Source organism: Oncorhynchus keta, chromosome 31 (genome assembly GCF_023373465.1).
Source record: "Oncorhynchus keta strain PuntledgeMale-10-30-2019 chromosome 31, Oket_V2, whole genome shotgun sequence".
Lineage (NCBI taxonomy): Eukaryota > Metazoa > Chordata > Actinopteri > Salmoniformes > Salmonidae > Oncorhynchus > Oncorhynchus keta.
This window is the reverse complement of record NC_068451.1, coordinates 23,763,227-23,785,503: the sequence shown is the minus strand read 5'-3', so window position 1 is coordinate 23,785,503 and position 22,277 is coordinate 23,763,227. Positions and strand designations below refer to the sequence as shown.

The 22,277-nt window shown below is 43.7% G+C and overlaps 2 protein-coding genes across 10 annotated transcripts in view; both read left to right on the top strand.

The window, feature by feature from the left end:
- Positions 1–6,223: 6,223 nt before the first annotated feature.
- Positions 6,224–10,376, top strand: LOC118371284 (gastrula zinc finger protein XlCGF57.1-like). 2 transcript variants are annotated; one of them, XM_052490021.1, is made up of 4 exons: positions 6,224–6,359; positions 8,047–8,408; positions 8,510–8,585; positions 8,840–10,376. In XM_052490021.1, exons 2-4 carry the CDS (start codon positions 8,079–8,081, stop codon positions 10,222–10,224), a joined length of 1,791 nt encoding a protein of 596 aa, XP_052345981.1. In that variant the 5' UTR covers positions 6,224–6,359; positions 8,047–8,078; the 3' UTR covers positions 10,225–10,376. The 2 variants fall into 2 exon arrangements, with proteins under 2 accessions (XP_052345981.1, XP_052345980.1); XM_052490020.1 differs by lacking the exon at positions 6,224–6,359 and adding an exon at positions 7,220–7,647.
- A 643-nt stretch (positions 10,377–11,019) lies between these two features.
- Positions 11,020–22,277, top strand: part of LOC118371282 (gastrula zinc finger protein XlCGF57.1-like) — a 31,907-nt gene continuing 20,649 nt past the window's right edge. The window contains exons 1-5 of one of the 8 annotated variants that reach the window (XM_052490016.1): positions 11,020–11,201; positions 16,300–16,354; positions 16,648–16,772; positions 21,578–21,957; positions 22,059–22,134. In XM_052490016.1, coding sequence (XP_052345976.1) covers positions 21,610–21,957; positions 22,059–22,134 — 424 coding nt within the window. In that variant the 5' untranslated portion in view covers positions 11,020–11,201; positions 16,300–16,354; positions 16,648–16,772; positions 21,578–21,609. The other 7 variants (XM_052490014.1, XM_052490015.1, XM_052490013.1 and 4 more) reach the window with 7 other exon arrangements.

Here is a 22,277-nt window from a genome sequence, read left to right as displayed (position 1 = left end):
ACAGCTCATGGTCCTCCTGGAATCATAAGTTTTTTTTTACTCAATGGAGGAACGTAGTCAGAGAAATGCTGATGAATGTCTTGCTTGAGCTGTGTATACAACTGGTTCACCTCTGATGCTCACAGGCAATGTGTCTTGGAAGATATTTCTGAATGTACTTCACCCAGCATACACCCCTCCAACCAGAGTTCAGGTGAAGGTCAAGCAAATCATAGACAAAGCAGACTGTAGCAATCATCTCTGATGGGTGGTTGAATGTACGTGGCAAGGAATAATTAGCTATATCATCTCCACCCCTCAACCAGTATTCTACAAGAGCACAGACACAAGGGACAACAGACACACTAGTCTCTACATTGCAGATGAGCTGACGGCAGTCATCAATGACCTTGGACCACAGAAGGTATTTGCATTGGTAACAGACAATGCTGCAAACATGAAGGCTGCTTTTTCTAAAGTGGAGGAGTCCTACTGTTACGGATACAGTTATCCTGTGTCTGTGTGTATCCTGTGTGTGTGTTTCTTTTCTCTCCTTCTCCCCTCACAGGTGAAAATCATCACTCCCCAATCAATCATCAATCAGAAGACACACCTCCTCCTATTTCCTGACCTATCACAGTTCCTTCCCCATGGTTTAAAAACCCCATCATTTGTTTGTTCTAGAGCTCAGCTCAGCTCACCTCAATCTCTCTGTAATGCCATGTCTGTAGGTCTCTGTGTTTCACTCTCGCTTTGTGTCTTAACCTCTCTTTTTGTTTAAAGCACCACCATAGCACTTTGTCATCACCTGTGAGTATTATTTTTGGTTATGGTATTTGTTTGTTGCTGATGGGAAAAGGGGGAAACCAAGACAAGTCGCCCATGGGCATACACTACCCGTAGGTGAACTTTGTTAAATACACTAGTTAGAACTGGGCGGACCACCCACTGTATTTTTGGTTAGTTAGTTAGCTGTTGTTAAAGTAGTCTAGCTTAGGGGTGTGTTTTTGAATACTTGTTTCTTTCCTTGGGTCCAGCTCAGCCCCTTTTCCTGCTCCCCCCCCATTACCGTGTGTTTATAAATAAACCTAGAGTTTGACGGTAGATTTCTGTTGTCGTGGTTATTTCGTTCACACTTTTACTTCATCACAATAATAATTTGCATGAGTTATGTTACGGGTCTCATTACCATCCCCCCCTAGACCGTCGGGCCAAAAGGGATTCGTAACACCTACCCTCACATTACACCCAGTGGCTGTGCTGCTCATGTATTGAATCTGCTCCTCAAGGACATTGTGTTACTGAAAACAATGGATACACTCTACAAAAGAGCCAAGGAAATGGTTAGGTATGTGTAGGTTCATCAAGTTACAGCAGCAATCTACCTCACCATGCAAAGTGAGAAGAATAAGAGCACCACATTGAAGCTGCCCAGCAACACCCGTTGGGGTGGTGTTGTCATCATGTTTGACAGTCTTCTGGAGGGGGAGGAGTTTCTCAAGAAATGGCCATATCACAGTCTGCCGATATGGACAGCCCCATCGAGGATCCTCCTGGATGATCTATTTTGGGAGAGAGTGGTAAGCAGCCTGAAACCTATAGCAGTAGCCATTGCACGGATTGAGGGAGACAATGCCATCCTGTTTTATGTTCAGACTCTGCTTGTAGATGTAAGAGAAGAAATCCATACTGCCCTGCCCACTTCACTGCTGTCATCACTACCGTGTCTCTCAACCTTGGCCTGGATGAGGGCAAGGTTCTTGGCAGTCTGGCGAAGTACACTTCCAAGCAAGGGCTTTAGAATGGAGATGCAATGTGGCAGTCATGCCAATGTAACAGTATAGACTTTACGTCTGTCCCCTCTCCCCGACCAGGGCGCGAACCAGTCAACAGTCTCCCTCGAAGCATCGTTACCCATCGCTCCACAAAAGCCGCGGTCCTTGCAGAGCAAGGGTAACCACTACTTCAAGGTCTCAGAGCAAGTGACGTCACCGATTGAAACGCCACTAGCGCGCACCACCGCGAACTAGCTAGCCATTTCACATCGGCTACACCAACATCTCTCATCAGCCACCTGGTGGAAGGGACTTTGTGGATCTGAGGCTCGTTCCCCAGTTGCCTCCATCATCCTCCAAATCCCACCAACATCAGCCGCCTCAGAGCACAACTGGTCCTTGTTTGGGAACACACACACCAAAGCACGCAACAGGCTGACCAATACAAGGGTTGGAAAATTGGTGGCCATCTGGGCAAATTTTAGGCTTTTTGAGCCTGACAAAGAGCCATCCTCAACAGGGTTGGAAAGTGACCGTGAAGATGAGGTCTCAGAATCTGATGTTCAAGAGCTACACATTGAGGAGGTCCAAGAACAAGACATGGAAGCCTGAGAGGAAGACAAGCAAAGCTTTAGTCTATAAACTATAATTTTAGAGATGCATGTTGAAATCGTTTATGGGAGATGTGATGGATCATTGGGGATCATTCAATATTCACTTTATTTTGTTGTTCAGTGAAATCATCCCATGTGAAGAGTCCACTCATTTAAGTTAAATTCTTAACATTTTTTTTTTTTTTTTTTCTATTGGAATGATTTATCATTTGCAATTATGTCTGCTTATAAGGTAAAAGGTTTATGTTCCTGTCTCCATATGATATGGTAAATATATCCAATGCAAGAAACATCTAAATTGAAATCGTATTAATATTAATTTACTTATATTTCTGTTAATTCCCATATATTCTGGTTAATTCCCACAAAGTTTCCACCTCTGAATATTCCCCAAAATATGCAACCCTTAATCATTATTAAAGTGGCATTAATAATCAAGTCTGTATGTATGCAGTTAGTGATGGCTGTTTAACAGTCTGATGGCCTTGAGAGAAGCTATTTTTCATTCTCTCTGTCCCAGCTTTGATGCACCTTTACTGACCTTCCCAAATCATGTACCATCAATTGAATTTACCACAGGTGAACTCCAATCAAGTTGTAGAAGCATTTCAAGGATGATCAATGGAAACAGGATGCACATGAGCTAAATTTTGCCTCTCATCGCAAAGGGTCTGAATACTTCTGTAAATGTGATATTTCCGTTTTTTATTTGTAATATATTTGCAAAAATGTCTAAACCTGTTTTTGCTTAGTCATTATGGGGTATTGTGTGTAGATTGATAATATGGGACAAAAAAAACACATTGTGACAAGAGAGACAACACTACATAAATAGAGACCTAAGAAAAGCTTCTATGAGAACACACCTGGAAAAAGTTAACATAACCAAGAGGACTAAACAGTTCAAAATGAATGGGGTTACTTTGAATTCCATCCAAATAAAAAGGTGCTCTGGTTTCTATGAAACCAAAACTGAACTTTTTGGCAACAATGCAAAACGTTATGTTTGGCGTAAAAGCAACACAGCCCATCACCCTGAACACACCATACCCACTGTCAAACATGGTGGTGGCAGCATCATGGTTTGGGCCTGCTTTTCTTCAGCAGGGACAGGGAAGATGGTTAACATTGATGGGAAGATGGATGGAGCCAAATACAGGACCATTCTGGAAGAAAACCTGATGGAGTCTGCAAAAGACCTGAGACTGGGACGGAGACTTGTCTTCCAACAAGACAATGATCCAAAACATAAAGCAAAATCTACAATGGAATGGTTCAAAAATAAACATATCCAGGTGTTAGAATGGCCAAGTCAAAGTCCAGACCTGAATCCAATCGAGAATCTGTGGAAAGAACTGAAAACTACTGTTCACAAATGCTCTCCATCCAACCTCACTGAGCTCGAGCTGTTTTGCAAAGAGGAATGGGAAAAAATTTCAGTCTCTCGATGTGCAAAACTGATAGACATACCCCAAGCGACTTACAGCTGTAATCGCAGCAAAAGGTGGCGCTACAAAGTATTAACTTAAGGGGGCTGAATCATTTTGCACACCCAATTTTTCAGTTTTTGATTTGTTAAAAAAGTTTGAAATATCCAATAAATGTCGTTCCACTTCGTAATTGTGTCCCACTTGTTGTTGATTCTTCACAAGAAAATACAGTTTTATATCTTTATGTTTGAAGCCTGAGATGTTGCAAAAGGTCGCAAAGTTCAAGGGGGCCGAATACTTTCGCAAGGCACTGTACTTCAGTCTTAACTCATGTCAAACACTACACAGTTAATCTCCTGTGACCCAGGTATAGTGCTGAGTGATTGGTGCTTTTGCGGTCGGTTCTGTTTCAATTATAATATTTTAAAAATGAACTGTTTTCAGTTTGGATAATTTTTTTAAACATTAAATGCACTAAGCATTGTGATTTGAATGCTGTAACACAGAATATAACAATTAATGAAAGTCAGTTGATGCCCATTACTGCTTATCACTTATTAACCCTAATTTATTCACATGACTTTACTTTAATAAAATATGTGTATATTACACTTTATTATTATTATGACTTTATTACATTCCAAGTCATCATTTCATCTCTATAGAGCTGCTGCCTATTTTCTGACACAATTGCTATTTTAGTAGTATTAAAAGGAAATAAGGCATACTTTTATGACTGCTGATTACCAACTATCAATCACTTAGATCGTGTATTTTCATGTAAAGATACCTCTCGAAGCAACTGCTCTCCATCCTTCTCGATTGTGCATTCTTCTCTCTTTTACGTAGCAGGCTTAGAAGAAACGTACCGGACAAGTAGGCATGCAATGGATTATGGTCATTGCAGTTAATTACCATGTTTTCTCTGCAAAACTATGTCGACTATTTGGACACTACAACTCCATACTAATTGCACAGTTCGGGCTTGATCTGATTCATCTCTAGTGAAACTGTGTGTAACGGATGTGAAACAGCTAGCTCAGTTAGCGGTGGTTCGCGCTAAATAGCGTTTCAATCGGTGACGTCACTTGCTCTGAGCCCTTGAAGTAGTGGTTTCCCTTGCTCTTCAAGGGCCACGGCTTTTGTGGAGCTATGGGTAACGATGCTTCGAGGGTGACTGTTATTGATGTGTGCAGAGGGTCCCTGGTTCGGGCGAGGGGACGGTCTAAAGTTATACTGTTACATGTACAATCTGTGCATTGAGCTTATATTTAAAAAACAATAATTGAATTATAATAATTGAACCGAAGTTGGTTGTTGTTGTTTTTTTCTTTTTACATTTCGGTGAATCGCTCGGGACCACCCAGATGTATCTCTTAAAAACATTTGTTGTATACTGTCATCTCTAAGATGCAGTGACTATGTAGAACAAATAAGACAAGAAACTTTCTGAACTAGAGGATTTTTGTAGGTGTTGCAAAAACAGATATGCAAAAATCCTTGGGTCTCACAGGATTAAATTACTGAAGGTGAACTAAATGTCAGCAAAGGTTTTTTTTATGAGAGAAATGACATTTCCCATTGTCCGTTCCCTTTCTCCCCTCTTATCATACCCTTCTTTACCTTTGTTCCTCCCACCCATCTCTGTCATTCCTCAGTCTTGTCTCCTCAGTTCTTTCCTTGTCCACACTGCACCATCTCCTTTAATGACTGTTACTTCCTGGAGAACCACATCAAGACCAAACACCAGAAGCAGTACCTGGCCATGTTGAGAAGCCAAGTCTCAAAGAGTAAAAGAGTGTATGCCCCCACACACAGCTGTCCCCACTGTAGCTGCATGTTCCATACACCACGACAGCTACATGTCCACACCCGCCAGGCCCACCTCTCTGCCTGTCCCCAGAAACCTGCCCCTCCCCTGTTCCATTCCAGCCATTACAATGATTCTGTCCTCCAATAGCTCCTCCCACCAGCCTCCTCTGATCTACACTATGTGCATGGATTAACAGGGTTCCTACTTGAACAGAGAACCACCCATCCTGTCATTAACTGATTTGTACCAGTCCATGGATAAGAACCATCATTGGCCTGCAGTGGTGTTGATATCACCTTTGTCCTGTACAGCATTGGTTCCCAACCAGGGTTACTAGCCTAGGTACCCTGGGGGTACTTGAGAAAACGCATAGACTTATGAGACTATAGGCCTACTGGTAAAATGCACATGGGATACTTCAAGGGTACTCCAGGCAAAGCTACATTTAGTTGGTGGTACAGTAACTAAAAACGGTTGGGAACCAATGTACAGTATCATTCCCACATTCTGACAGCAGAAGAGGCCTGTTATTATTGCAATATAATACCTATTTTTATTATGAGAAACATACCACACATTTCCAGTATTATTTATTTTTTAGGAATATTGCTTTAAGAATCCACAGCAATAAACCGCCTCCAACTCGCTGCATATCGAGGATCCATTACCTGATTGGTCAAGGCCACGTTTAGTAGGCACTTTAAGGACTTAAACTAGGAAGTGCAGCGTTTTTGTGGCGTCGACAAAGGTAGGCGAGGCTGTGTTTGCCCTTCTATCATTGAGCATTTTACGAGCTATAAAATATGTTAGCCTTTGTTGTATTGTTCTTATCAACAAAGACGAGACTACTCGTTAACGACTTCTGTGAAACTCCATGTGATTATTGCATTTGTTGTCGTGTGTTGCACCAAAGATATTGGATATAATGACGAGATGCGTGTGTCTCCGCCCTAACAATGGGGATTCGTTGTCAACAGAGCACAACGGCGAGGTCCCCCCTTATTGCTTTCTTTAGATAGGTGGATACATCTCGTTTTTTGAATATTCTATGAGGGGTGTTAACGTCCAACGCCTGTAGACCGTCTTGAATTTCAACAAGGACAGCTCTAGTATAAAGTGATTTTCTCAAAGTTGCCGGGATGTCAGTGCATCACACTTATATCAGTACACTCGTAATAACCTAAGCATTACCAAACCTCTATTATATCAAATAAGCCGCACGTATTACAATAGCATTTACTTTTTTATCTTGACTTAATTCGACACTCTCATTGCCCCGACCCCATACAAAAACGCCATACATAATTAACGATCTGCTTAACTTGGACAGATTTTGGGCAGAGTACACCCTCTTGCATTGCCTCTCCCCATCTGGTTGCACTTGCATTCAGTAGCATCTATGAATCACACGAATACATAGGATTGACGTCAAACGGAAGAACCAAGGACAGGATGGTTCCAGGGGCTATTCATTAGCTGATTCTGTTGCAAGACGTTTCTTTAACGGAAGCAAAAGGAACGAAACGGGGAGGGACCTATCTGAATTTGTCCAATAGAAACTCGTGGTTGGACTAACGACAACACCCCTGATGTTCTGAGATTCTATCTGGTGTTTACAAAACAATTTCTGCTGTGAGATTATTATATCAGGGTTCAAGGATGCTGCGAGATTATGATATCCTGATTTGTTTAAAGGTGCTACGTGGTCAATCTGATGTTTGCATTGGCCGTGCAGCATTTACGGCGATACGCCTCTGCAGAAATCAGGCATTTATACTTATTGCACTTTGTCAAGCAGCGCAGATCTGATGTAAAGGCAGTTGCCAAGGAATGAGTTTGTGTTTATACTGGACCTCCCAACCCTACCTACCCTCACCCAACCATGTCAATGCGGAAGAGCTAAATGGAGCCCTCCACATTGTTACAACATTTGGGAGACGCCATCCATTTGCTTCACACCATCCATATGGAGCATCTGACCGCATAAATCGGCTTTTAGACAAAGCGATTTTAACGGTAGAGCAAAGGATGGCAATGTATGGGAAATTAATGGCTGCAGTATTGCCGTTATAATGACTATATAATGCATGGAATGCCAAGGCTTAAATGTATAAACGTGTGTATTCTAATTTAAAGTGTATGTTCTGTCCTTGTGCTGTACCTAATCGATTAATGTTCTGTAATATGTCATGTTTTGTGTGGACCCCAGTAAGAGTAGCTACTGCTTTAGCTAATGGGCATCCTAATGAAATACAAATCCTAGCAGCTCAAGACATTAGCTAGTTAGTTTGGGGATCATGAGTGGCACAGCAGTCTAAGGCACTGCATCTTAGTGCTAGAGGCGTCACTTCAGACCCTGGTTCGATATTAGTATGATCCCTGCCTGGTATAGCTCTAAGGGTGATGCTCAATAAAACCTGCTCTTTTCCCCACAGAATTCAAATGAAGAAGCACTTCAGTCAACAAGATGAAGAGCAAACCTGGGAAAAAGCAACACAACAAAACTAAGAGGACTAAACAACATCGACACCCCATCAAAACAGTGTGTGGAAGACAGTCAGATGATTTTGACTGCAATAGAGAAGAACCAGACATTAGTCAAGGGGTTTGCATCAGCTCCATCCAAATCAAAGAGGAACCAACAGACTTTGAACAGCAGGGAATGGGAGAGGAACAAAACCGTTCAGTTCCTTCCTTCCAGAAGACTCACATCAAACATCAAAATACATCCAATCCAATGACCGGGTGTAGCCAGATATCAAGGAGTCCTATGGTGATGCTAACAAGATTGTCTAATGTAAGAAGAGTTCCCAACATGTGACAGTTAGTAACTAGATTAGAGTGTTTTGACTTTTGGTTCATGCATACTGTGGTTTCTTCATCTTTCTAATCCATAAGGTGGTGGTTAAGACTCTTCTGCGAGACACCAAAGTGTGTTTGGTGAAGGAGGAAAACCCAGATGAGCCCGATGGCGGTAAGGCATAGTTCATACATCCAGTTCACCCTCAACACTGCATTTGAAATGGATGGTGGGATGACTTGAACGTCACTTGAACATTAATTTAGCAAACTTTGAAATTAATATTGAGCAAAGATATTTACTCAAGTATTTTATTGTTGAATGAGTTAATGTAAGAAATCACATTTGTGTTCTGTTTCCTCTTCACATCGCTCTCTTCTCACTCTTTCTACCATCCTTCCACTGCTCTGTCCCTCCCTCTTCCTCAGTCTCTACTTCTCAGTTCTTTCCTTGTCCACACTGCACCATTTCCTTCACTGACTGTTACTTCCTGGAGAATCACATCAAGACCAAACACCATAAGCAGTACCTGGCCATGCTGAAAAGCCACGTCTCAAAGAGTAAAACCGTGTACGCCCCCACACACAGCTGTCCCCACTGTAGCTGCATGTTCCATACCTCACGGCAGCTACACGTCCACACCCGTCAGGCCCACCCCTCTGCCCCGCTAAGGAAACTCCACCCCTGCCCCTATTGTGCCCGCAGCTTCCAGTACATAGCCAGACTGCATACTCACTGCAAGGTTTGGCACAAAATGTCTGTCGCTTTCACCGATGGGTACCTCAGTTGTGCTGACTGCGGAAAGAGCTTCAAGAATTGCTGGGGACTGGGGCCTCACCAGTGTCACAAGCCTGAGGACACTAAGCTTGAGAATGGCCCTGTCTGTCTGAACATCGGCATGCCATGCTCAGAGTGTGGCAAATGCTGCTCTAGTCCTCGGAATCTGCGCATTCACATGCGCACACACACCGGCGAGAAGCCTTACGTCTGTAAGGAGTGTGGCAAGAGCTTCTCAGAAGCCAGCAGTCATTGCAAACACATGATGATACACTCGGGGGTCAAGCCATTCAAATGCCAGGATTGTGGAAAGGATTTTGCCCGGATGGGACGCCTCCGAGTTCACATGACTATTCACTCTGGCGAGAAGTCTTTCTCCTGCTCCAAATGTGACAAGCGGTTTGCATACAAGGACTGTCTGAAGCTTCACCTGCGCACACACTCAGGGGAGAGACCTTTCAAATGTACTGTGTGTGGTAAAGACTTTGCTTACAGAAATTATCTGAAGTTGCATCTGAAGATCCACAGCAATGAAAGGAACTACCATTGTGGGGTTTGTGGGCTGAAGTTCATAAACAGTGCAGCATTGAAAACCCACCAGCGCACACACACTGGGGAGAGGCCTTTCCATTGCACAGTGTGTGACAAGACATTTTTCCGACATGAACACCTGAAGAACCACCAGCGCACTCACACAGGTGAGAAACCATACACCTGTACCGAGTGCGGTAAAAGCTTCACTCAGTCTGGAGATCTGGCTAAACACAAGCGCATCCACACTGGGGAGAGGCCATTTGAATGTTCTGAATGCCACCGACGGTTTATCTGTTCTGCTGATCTGACCAGACACATGAGGATCCACAATAACTCACGGCCATATCCCTGCCAAGAGTGTGACAAGAGATTCCGCTTGGCCAACCACCTTAAAATTCACATGAGGACCCACACTGGGGAGAGACCATACTCCTGCCCACGCTGCCATCGCACCTTCGCTCGCACCCACCACCTCTCTGGTCACCTGCCTAGATGTCACTGAATGATGAAATTAGAATGTATATAAATAGTATTTTACTCTTGTTGTAGTAATTTAATAAGGGAACAGTGATCTACAGAAGATGGTTTTGTGCCCGACTCTGTTGTGGTAATGCCAATAAAGGCCTCTATAGTCTGTGAGAGATGGCACGCCTGTTGTGTAGTTCTGGTGTTTTTTGTGTATGCAAACTTGTTGATTGAGCTGGAGGCGTGTGTAGCCAATAAGAGAGTCATATCCCACATATCAGTCTCCCAGTATACATTGGCCTGCACTGGCTGGTTTTGATATTGCAGCATGTCTGACTACATATTACGAAATGCAAGCTATTGAAGAGGGTTGATTTAAGCTCTTAAAGGCTATGCATGGTAAATCTGCCATCTGCTGTGACCGTATAGCACTTACTGAGATGCAGCCGCCACAGTAGCCAGAACAATGTTTATACAGGACCTCCCGCCCCCACTTATCGTCAACCAATCATGCCAATGATGAGCTATACAGTGCCCTCTGCATTGTTACAAAATGTGAGAGGTGCACATCGATGTGGTACGGAGCTTGATTTGGCCTCTGCATGCCTCCGGAGGCTTCGCAATTGTGTCACACCTTCGACCACATTTGTGGATCAAGCATAGATTGGCTTTCAGGCTACACTATCATTCCCACATTTTGATAGTCACATTGTGGACCCAGGGACATTCTCAATTAGCCTAGCTAACTCTTCCGTGATCTCATCGCCTCTTTTTGAAAAAGGTCAAAGGTCATCAAAGAGGAGGCGAGGAAATGTGGAAACAAATGCACATGTATGAAGACTCCTTCACATGCAAATTAAATGTTTAAAGTAGTAAAAAGGCATTCAGATAGTTTTATGAATAAAAGGATAAGTAGCATGTCGTTTTTAAATACGTGCTTGCTTTTCTCTGTTAAGAACAGCTGATTCAAATTGGGGTGAAGCGGATCTCCAAACCCTCCCGCAAAGGACTCTGGTAGGATAATCTTGTGCTTCCTTGACATGAGGGTGCGAGGACATTTCTCAGTTCAACTACTAACATATTGACACTCGAACACTTATTGGTTTCCGGGTCACGGAGGACAGAGTATTCGAGGAGAGGACAGCCTTTTGTCCAAATGAGAACATCCCCTAGTCTCTGAAATCCCAAACCTAGGACAACAAGGCTGTGGGTTGTAGGTCTTGTAGTTGAAGAAGCTGACACAATCTGCCAACAGTGCATTAGACTTATATATATATATATTGGTGTGCTTGTTAAAGGGTTAATGATGCAAGGTGATTTGTAGATAAGTCAGTCTCGACTTGCCTTTAAAGTCGGCTGCAATGTCGAACGCGCCCATTTATAACTAACTCAAAATAGTTCATTTATGTCGTTTTCAATGAGGGGGTTCGATCAATCTTGCCCAGGCAAGCGTGTAGTCGTGTTTTGCACCTGCTGAAAGTAGATTGCATTCGATTTGGAACCGAGCTGCCTCGGCGTGAGACCACTGATGAACAAAAAGGAAGAGGAAGGCATAACTCGCAGAAACTCGGTCTTTCTCCAGCAGGTGGCGTTTGTTCATTGTTTCAAACAAGTAAGGAGTTTAAATGAGTGTAGAACTGGGGCCTCCCACTCCTCTTTCTATTCTGGTTAGAGACCGTTTGCGCTATTCTGTGAAGGCAGTAGTACACAGCGTTGTACGAAATCTTCAGTTTCTTGGCAATTTCTCGCATGGAATAGCCTTCATTTCTCAGAACATGAATAGACTGACGAGTTTCAGTGGACAGTTATTTGTTTCTGGCCATTTTGAGTCTGTAATCGAACCCACAATTTCTGATGCTCCAGATACTCAACTAGTCTAAAGACTGAAAGTTTTATTGCTTCTTTAATCAGCACTACAGTTTTCAGCTGTGCTAACATAATTGCAAAATGTTTTTTTAATGATCAATTAGCCTTTTAAAATGATAAACTTGGATTAGCTAACACAACGAGCCATTGGAACACAGGAGTCATGGATGCTGTTAATGGGCCTCTGTACACCTATGTAGATATCCATTAAAAATCAGCCGTTTCCAGCTACAATAGTCATTTACAACATTAACAATGTCTACACTGTATTTCAGATCAATTTAATGTTATTTTAATGGACGAAAAAAAATGTTTTTCTTTCAAAACAAAGACATTTCTAAGTGAACCCAAACTTTTGAACGGTAGAGTATATTTAACAGATGTTATTGCGGGTGTAGCGAAATGCTTGTGTTCAAAGCACCAACAGTGAATTAATATCTAACAATTCACAACAATGCACAAATCTAAAAGTAATATAATGGAATTAAGAAATGTATAAATATTAGCACGAGCAATGTCGGCGTGGCATTAACTAAAATATAGTGGAATAGAATAGGGTAAATACATTTGAGATGAGTAAAGCAGTATGTAAACATTATTAAGGTGACAAGTGTTCCATTATTAAAGTGGCCAGTGATTCCATGTTTATATATTTAGGGCAGCAGCTTCTAAGGTGCAGGGTTGAGTAGTCGGGTGGTAGACGGCTTGGGAATGTGGTCTGTGGGGTATATCTGACCTCCATCATCTAGGACATGACAATGGTTAATCAAATCTCCCCATTTCTGACCTTTTTTTTTTACAGTTTTGCAGGCCTTCTCATACAGCTGCAACTGTATATGCATTTGTAAATCAAGACCTTTTTGGAGTTGGGCTCTGGATGGTGCAACTGTTGAGAATCTGAGTCTATGGTTGTTGTGGTGGAAAGGGGTTGAGTGTGTATGAGTGTGTGTGTGTGTGTGTGTGTATCCCACAACTGTTGCAAGGGAGTAAAAGATGTTAGGGACAATATAGGAAGATTCACAATAGTTGTTTGCTAATATAATAATTGCTTGCCGTAATGTAATTTTGGTAATGGAGAGACTGGTGAGATGTAAAAATCCTTTGCATAAATTGCCTACATTACTACAAACATTAACAGCTAATTATATATAATATAAATCGAGGTGAGGGCGATGGAAATGCATTTGGCAGTTGATCTACTTCTGTTCTGTTTTCGAAGGATGGTTCCCGGTTTCTCCGGGGCTATGGGTTCCGGGGGGTCGAGGGTGGTCTGCCAGGCATTGGGATGACAACCCAACTCGGGATAAGGAGGGATTTTAGCCGGTGGAATAGGGGGGACCAATTGGAGGTTTACTTAGTAGCAATGCAAATATTATGGTACAGCTATATAGACAATCAATCATCATGTTACATTTGCCAACATATATTTTGATTAATATCATTTAAATGTGTGTCTTATTATGGTAAGTGGTGAAGCCTACTAGATGATAACTTGTTTATAACTAGGACAGAAATGTATAACTGACTCTTTCCGACATAGTTGAAGTCGGAGTTCACATACAGTTAGGTTCACATACAGTTAGGTTCACATACAGTTAGGTTCACATACAGTTAGGAGTCATTAAAACTTGTTTTTCAACCACTCCACAAATGTATTGCTAACAAACAGACTTTTGGAAAGTCGGTTAGGACGTCTACTTTGTGCATGACACAAGTCATTTTTCCAACTATTGCTTACAGACAGATTATTTCACTTTTAATTCACTGTATCACAATTCCAGTGGGTCAAAAGTTTACATACACTAAGTTGACTGTGCCTTCAAACAGCTTGAAAAATTCCTGAAAATGATGTCATGGCTTTAGAAGCTTCTGATAGGCTAATTGACATCATTTGAGTCAATTGGAGGTGTACCTGTAGATGTATTTCAAGGCCTACCATCAAACTCAGTGCCTCTTTGCCTGACTTCATGGGAAAATCAAAAGAAATCAGCAAAGACCTCAGAAAAAAATTGTATACCTCCACAAGTCTGGGTCATCCTTAGGAGCAATTTCCAAACACCTGAAGGTACCACATTCATCTGTACAAACAATAGTATGCAAGTATAAACACCATGGGACCACGCAGCCATCAAACTGCTCAGGAAGGAGACGCGTTCTGTCTCCTAGAGATGAACGTGCTTTGGTGCGAAAAGTGCAAATCAATCGCCGAACAACAGCAAAGGAACATGTGAAGATGCTGGAGGAAACGGGTACAAAAGTATCTATATCCACAGTAAAACGATTCCTGTATAGACATAACCTGAAAGACCGCCCAGCAAGGAAGAAATCACTGCTCCAAAACCGCCATAAAAATGCCAGACTACGGTTTGCAACTGCACATGGGGACAAAGATCGTACTTTTTGGAGAAATGTCCTCTGGTCTGATGAAACAAAAATAGAACTGTTTGGCCATAATGACCATCGTTATGTTTGGAGGAAAAGGGGGAGGCTAGCAAGCCGAAGAACCCCATCCCAACCGTGAATCACGGGGGCATCATGTTGTGGGGTTGCTTTGCTGCAGGACTGGTGCACTTCACAAAATAGATGGCATCATGAGGCAGGAGAATTATGTGGATATATTGAAGCAACATCTCAATACATCAGTCAGGAAGTTAAAGCTTGGTCGCAAATGGGTCTTCCAAATTGACAATGACCCCAAGCATACTTCCAAAGTTGTGTCAAAATGGCTTAAGGAAGCATGTGGGAAGCATGTAGAAGGCTACCCAAAACATTTGACCCAAGTTAAACAATTTGAAAGCAATGCTACCAAATACTAATTGAGTGTATGTAAACTTCTGACCCACTGGGAATGTGATGAAAGAAATCAAAGCTGAAATAATCATTATCTCTACTACTATTCTGACATTTTACATTCTTAAAATAAAGTGGTGATCCTAACTGACCTAAGACAGGAAATGTTTACTAGGATTACATTTCAGGAATTGTGAAAAACAGAGTTTAAATGTATTTGGCTAAGGTGTATGTAAACTTCTGACTTCAACTGTATATGGATATATTTACCCCCAAAATATATGGTGCAGACAATTACATTGATGGAAGCAACAATCTATCTGCAATATAAATGCTGATCCATCCCTTAAAATAAAACAGTCTTGAGATAGAAGCTGTTTTTCAGTCTCTTGGTCCCAGCTTTGATGCACCTGTACTGACCTCGCCCTCTGGATGATAGCTGGGTGGCTCGGGTGGTTGATGTCGTTTGATATTTTTGGCCTTCCTGTGTTATCGGGTGCTGTTGGTGTCCTGGAGGGCATGCAGTGTGCCCCTGTGATGTGTTGGGCAGACCGTACCACCCTCTGGAGAGCCCTGCGGTTTAGGGTGGTGCAGTTGCCGTACAGGTGGTGATACAGCCTGATAGGAGGCTCTCATTTGTGCATCTGTAAACGTTTCTATTGGTCTTAGGGGCCCTGCTGAATTTCTTCAGCCTCCTGAGTTTGAAGAGGCGCTGTTGCCCCTTCTTCATCACACTGTCTGTGTGGGTGGACCATTTCAGAATGTTAGTGATGTGTACGCCTGGGAACTTGGAGCTTTCCACCTTCTCCACTGCTGTCCCTTCGATGTGGATCGGAGTGTGCTCCCTCTGCTGTTTCCTGAAGTACACGATCAGCTTCTTCATTTTGTTGACAATGATGGAGAGGTTATTTTCCAGGCACCACTCCGTCAGGGCCCTCACCTCCCTGTCGGCTGTCTCATCATTGTTGGCAATCAGGCATACTAGTGTTGTGTCATATGCAAACTTGATGATTGAGTTGTCGGGGTGCGTAGCCACGCAGTCATGAGTGAACAGCGAGTACAGGAGGGGGCTAAGCATGCACCCTTGTGGGGTCCCTGTGTTGAGGATTAGCGAAGTGGAAGTGTTGTTTCATTCCTTCACCACCTGGGAGCAGCCTGTCATGAAGTCCTGGGCCCAGTTGCACCCCGAGCTTAATGATGAGCTTTGACGGTACTATGCTGTTGAAGGCTGAGCTAGAGACAATGAACAGCATTCTGATATAGGTATTCTTCTTGCCCAGATGGGATAGGACAGTGCGATGGCATCCTCTGTGGATATATTGGGGTGGTAAGTGTAACAGGGTTGGTTATGTTTCCACTTGCCTCTAAAGAAATGTGTATTTAATGTTCAAGCATTCTTATTGGTTGGTTCAACTCTGATGAAAATAAGGTTTGTTGTGTATGGCCCTGCTTGCAGATAGGGGGAGATCGTGAACGTCAAGTCTTCCCAGTATGTAAATGTGATGCAAGGGGTAAGTCACGTTCTGAATACTGTTTTCTATTTTACAATGTGTACAAGTTTTCTGTATGTTACTGATTTATACATGTGTGGGTATATGGTACCTGTTAGGGATTGAGGGGCTTTCTGGGATTTGCTTTGGCATATGATTGCTGTAAATAAGTGTGTTAGCAGCATACACTGATGTAATGGTCACATAAGCCCACTGTTAACACAGTTGTCTTCATGCTACAGATTTTGCCATCGACACCCATCAATATCGTTAAGCCCTGCACAACTAACGTGCTGTTTCCCATTTAACAACAGCAACAGAAATAAATGATGCTCAACTGGGACCACTGGCTGATGTGATTTATTTGGAGAAAACAACGCAAGGAGAGTACGATATACATCTGTTACATAAGCACATTGAAGAGGGTCTAGGGTGACAGGTAAGGTAGAGGTGATATGATCATTAACTAGCCTCTCAAGCACTTCATGACGACAGAAGTTCTCCCTGGGTAAAGCGATGGTTTGAAAATATGTTGTTGACTTTGATGCTCGTGCCCCTCTTCACCACAAACTACTTCAATTATGGGAGTCTCCGACTAAAGTACATAGCGAACGACAGAGCAGCGGAAGAACTTTGTGCAAGTCATCAGGCTCAATCTTATTATATCTCAGTGGTCAGTCTAGACCACTGGGCTTCTTCACACCATATTTGGTTCCTTGTTCTATGGTTTCCACTAGTTACCAAATTCACAAAGTCAAAATATGCTCAGAAATAAGGTTAGCACTGTGGTTAAGGTTTAAAACCACGTTTGTTTGTTTTTTGAAATTGTAGAATAGGTTCCGTGTGGCTCAGTTGGTAGAGGTTGGTGCTTGTAGAGGTTGGTGCTTGGGTGGTGGCACCGGGATCCTCATCTCTCCCAATTGGTCATTCTCTCTTTCTCCCCTTACCCATCTGTCTATCGCCTCCTTTGAATTTCATGCTGTCACAGTTACCAGCCCTTTCAAGCTTAACATCCTTATCATTTATCGCCCTCCAGGTCCCCTCGGAGAGTTCATCAATGAGCTTGATGCCTTGATAAGCTCCTTTCCTGAGGACGGCTCACCTCTCACAGTTCTGGGCGACTTTAACCTCCCCACGTCTACCTTTGACTCATTCCTCTCTGCCTCCTTCTTTCCACTCCTCTCCTCTTTGACCTCACCCTCTCACCTTCCCCCCTACTCACAAGGCAGGCAATACGCTCGACCTCATCTTTACTAGATGCTGTTCTTCCACCAACCTCATTGCAACTCCCCTCCAAGTCTCCGACCACTACCTTGTATCCTTTTCCCTCTCGCTCTCATCCAACACTTCCCACACTGCCCCTACTCGGATGGTATCGCGCCGTCCTAACCTTCGCTCTCTCTCCCCCGCTACTCTCTCCTCTTCCATCCTATCATCTCTTCCCTCTGCTCAAACCTGCTCAAACCTTCTCCAACCTATCTCCTGATTCTGCCTCCTCAACCCTCCTCTCCTCCCTTTCTGCATCCTTTGACTCTCTATGCCCCCTATCCTCCAGGCCGGCTCGGTCCTCCCCTCCCGCTCCGTGGCTTGACGACTCATTGCGAGCTCACAGAACAGGGCTCCTGGCAGCCGAGCGGAAATGGAGGAAAACTCGCCTCCCTGCGGACCTGGCATCCTTTCGCTCCCTCCTCTCTACATTTTCCTCTTCTGTCTCTGCTGCTAAAGCCACTTTCTACCACTGTACATTCCAAGCTTCTGCCTCTAACCCTAGGAAGCTCTTTGCCACCTTCTTCTCCCTCCTGAATCCTCCTCCCCCCTCCTCCCTCTCTGCAGATGACTTCGTCAACCATTTTGAAAAGAAGGTCGACGACATCCGATCCTCGTTTGCTAAGTCAAACGACACCGCTGGTTCTGCTCACACTGCCCTACCCTGTGCTCTGACCTCTTTCTCCCCTCTCTCTCTCGAGATGAAATCTCGCGTCTTGTGACGGCCGGCCGCCCAACAACCTGCCCGCTTGACCCTATCCCCTCCTCTCTTCTCCAGACCATTTCCGGAGACCTTCTCCCTTACCTCACCTTGCTCATCAACTCATCCCTGACAGCTGGCTACGTCGCTTCCGTCTTCAAGAGAGCGAGAGTTGCACCCCTTCTGAAAAAACCTACACTCGATCCCTCCGATGTCAACAACTACAGACCAGTATCCCTTCTTTCTTTTCTCTCCAAAACTCTTGAACGTGCCGTCCTTGGCCAGCTCTCCCGCTATCTCTCTCAGAATGACCTTCTTGATCCAAATCAGTCAGGTTTCAAGACTAGTCATTCAACTGAGACTGCTCTTCTCTGTATCACGGAGGCGCTCCGCACCGCTAAAGCTAACTCTCTCTCCTCTGCTCTCATCCTTCTAGACCTATCGGCTGCCTTCGATACTGTGAACCATCAGATCCTCCTCTCCACCCTCTCCGAGTTGGGCATCTCCGGCGCGGCCCACGCTTGGATTGTGTCCTACCTGACAGGTCGCTCCTACCAGGTGGCGTGGCGAGAATCTGTCTCCTCACCACGCGCTCTCACCACTGGTGTCCCCCAGGGCTCTGTTCTAGGCCCTCTCCTATTCTCGCTATACACCAAGTCACTTGGCTCTGTCATAACCTCACATGGTCTCTCCTATCATTGCTATGCAGACGACACACAATTAATCTTCTCCTTTCCCCCTTCTGATGACCAGGTGGCGAATCGCATCTCTGCATGTCTGGCAGACATATCAGTGTGGATGACGGATCACCACCTCAAGCTGAACCTCGGCAAGACTGAGCTGCTCTTCCTCCCGGGGAAGGACTGCCCGTTCCATGATCTCGCCATCACGGTTGACAACTCCATTGTGTCCTCCTCCCAAAGCGCTAAGAACCTTGGCGTGATCCTGGACAACACCCTGTCGTTCTCAACTAACATCAAGGCGGTGGCCCGTTCCTGTAGGTTCATGCTCTACAACATCCGCAGAGTACGACCTTGCCTCACACAGGAAACGGCGCAGATCCTAATCCAGGCACTTGTCATCTCCCGTCTGGATTACTGCAACTCGCTGTTGGCTGGGCTCCCTGCCTGTGCCATTAAACCCCTACAACTCATCCAGAACGCCGCAGCCCGTCTGGTGTTCAACCTTCCCAAGTTCTCTCACGTCACCCCGCTCCTCTGCTCTCTCCACTGGCTTCCAGTTGAAGCTCGCATCCGCTACAAGACCATGGTGCTTGCCTACGGAGCTGTGAGGGGAACGGCACCTCAGTACCTCCAGGCTCTGATCAGGCCCTACACCCAAACAAGGGCACTGCGTTCATCCACCTCTGGCCTGCTCGCCTCCCTACCACTGAGGAAGTACAGTTCCCGCTCAGCCCAGTCAAAACTGTTCGCTGCTCTGGCCCCCAATAGTGGAACAAACTCCCTCACGACGCCAGGACAGCGGAGTCAATCACCACCTTCCGGAGACACCTGAAACCCCACCTCTTTAAGGAATACCTAGGATAGGATAAGTAATCCTTCTCACCCCCCTTTAAGATTTAGATGCACTATTGTAAAGTGACTGTTCCACTGGATGTCATAAGGTGAATGCACCAATTTGTAAGTCGCTCTGGATAAGAGCGTCTGCTAAATGACTTAAATGTAAATGTAACGTCAGAGTTGTGCATTCGATTCCCACGGGGGAACAATACAAAAAGGTGTGCATTCGATTCCCACGGGGGAACAATACAAAAAGGTATGCATTCACTACTGTTTAGGAGTGTCTGCTCAATGAGGTATAATGTTGTTGTTTTTTAAATGCGGGGTTTATGTCTTTGTGAATGTGGTAACGAGTGACGACCTTGTTCTTTATGTGGAGGAACGTTGCGGACATAGACCCGGAAGTGCAGCGTTTTAAGGCGTCAACAAAGGAAAGTGAAGCTGTGTGCCATTCTGTCGTTGAGCATTTAGAAGATACAAAGTAATTGGCCTTCGTTGTGTTGTTCTCATTTACAAAGACGAGGCTACAAGCAGCTCAAAACAGTATCTAGTTGGCTGCAACAGTAAGTAGAGTTTGCTGCCTGTAATATAATCCTATAACGAGCTATGCTATGTCTGAGGGAGGGGGTTGGTAGCAGCATGAATGCTAATGTCATATTGAGGGTTAGCTGACAACGTCACGAAAATGATGCGCATGCTTCAATGTGGCAAAACTCCTAGTGTTGTGATTCTGGATAGCAAATAGCTAACAACAATGACAAGAAGCTGCCGTGTAGGGAATCGTTAATGGCTGGATTCATATCGTTTTATCTTGTTATTGATACCATGTCGTGTTTTGGGGTGTTTTTACTGTTGCCACGTCATCAATGCTATTATGACTCAAATTCGCTAGCTAGCTAACCAAGAAATGTAACGATGTATTTGAGAGACAAGTTCTCATTGTGCAAATGTATTTATGTGTTCAATAAACATTGGAGACGAAATATAGTTTACGTGTTGTCAGCAATCGGCGTCGGGTTGCTAAACAACCAACCCGTCTATAGGCCTGTTATTACTGGTAGGTTGACTGTTAAAAACGTTAACATTTACGTTGATTGTTCATACAGACTTGTGGTTTTAAAAATTACCCGATGATTGTTCGAATCAAATTTTATTAGTCACATACACATACATGGTTAGCAGATGTTATTGTGAGTGTAGCGAAATGCTTGTTCTTCTAGTTCTGACAGTGCAGCAATATCTAACAAGTAATAAATATCTAACAATTCCACAACAAAAACCTAATACACACACATTTAAGTAAATTAATGGAATAAGAATGTATAAATATATGGATGAGCAATGTCAGAGCAGCATAGGCTAAGATGCAATAGACAGTATAGAATACAGTATATACACATGAGATGAGTAATGCAAGATATGTAAACACTGTTAAAGTAGCATTATTAAAGTGACTAGTGTTCCATTTATTAAAGTGACCAATGATTTCAAGTCTATATGGCAGCCTCTCTGTACTAGTCTGATGGCCTTGAGATAGAAGCTGTTTTTCAGTCTCGGGCCCAGCTTTGATGCACCTGTACTGACCTTGCATTCTGGATGATAGCGGGGTGAACATGCAGTTGCTCGGGTGGTTGTTGGCCTTGATGATCTTTTTGGCCTTCCTGTGACTTATAGTGTTGCATGGTTTATTAATATGATCACTGCTTGGTATAGCTCTCTAAGGGTGATGCTCAATAAAACCTTATCTTTTCCCCACAGAATTCAAATGAAGAAGCACTCCAGTCAACAAGATGAAGAACAAACCTGGGAAAAAGCAACACAACAAAACCAAGAGGACTAAACAACATCGAGACCCCATCAAAACAGAGTGTGGAACACAGTCAGGTGATGTTGACTGCAATAGAGAAGAACCAGACATTAGTCAAGCACCCTACATTACTAAAGGGGTTTGCATCAGCTCCATCCAAATCAAAGAGGAACCAACAGACTTTGAACAGCAGGGAATGGGAGAGGAACAAAACCGTTCAGTTCCTTCCTTCCAGAAGACTCACATCAAGCAACAAAATACATCCAATCCAATGACCGGGTGTAGCCAGATATCAAGGAGTCCTATGGTGATGCTAACAAGATTGTCTAATGTAAGAAGAGTTCCCAACATGTGACAGTTAGTAACTAGATAAGAGTGTTTTGACTTTTGGTTCATGCATACTGTGGTTTCTTCATCTTTCTAATCCATAAGGTGGTGGTTAAGACTCTTCTGCGAGACACTAAAGTGTGTTTGGTGAAGGAGGAAAACCCAGATGAGCCTGATGGCGGTAAGGCATAGTTCATACATCCAGTTCACCCACAACACTGTATTTGAAATGGAGGATGGGATTACTTGAACATCACCTGAACATTAATTTAGCAAACTTTGAAATGTATATTTAGCAGAGATATTTACTCAAGCGCTTTGTTG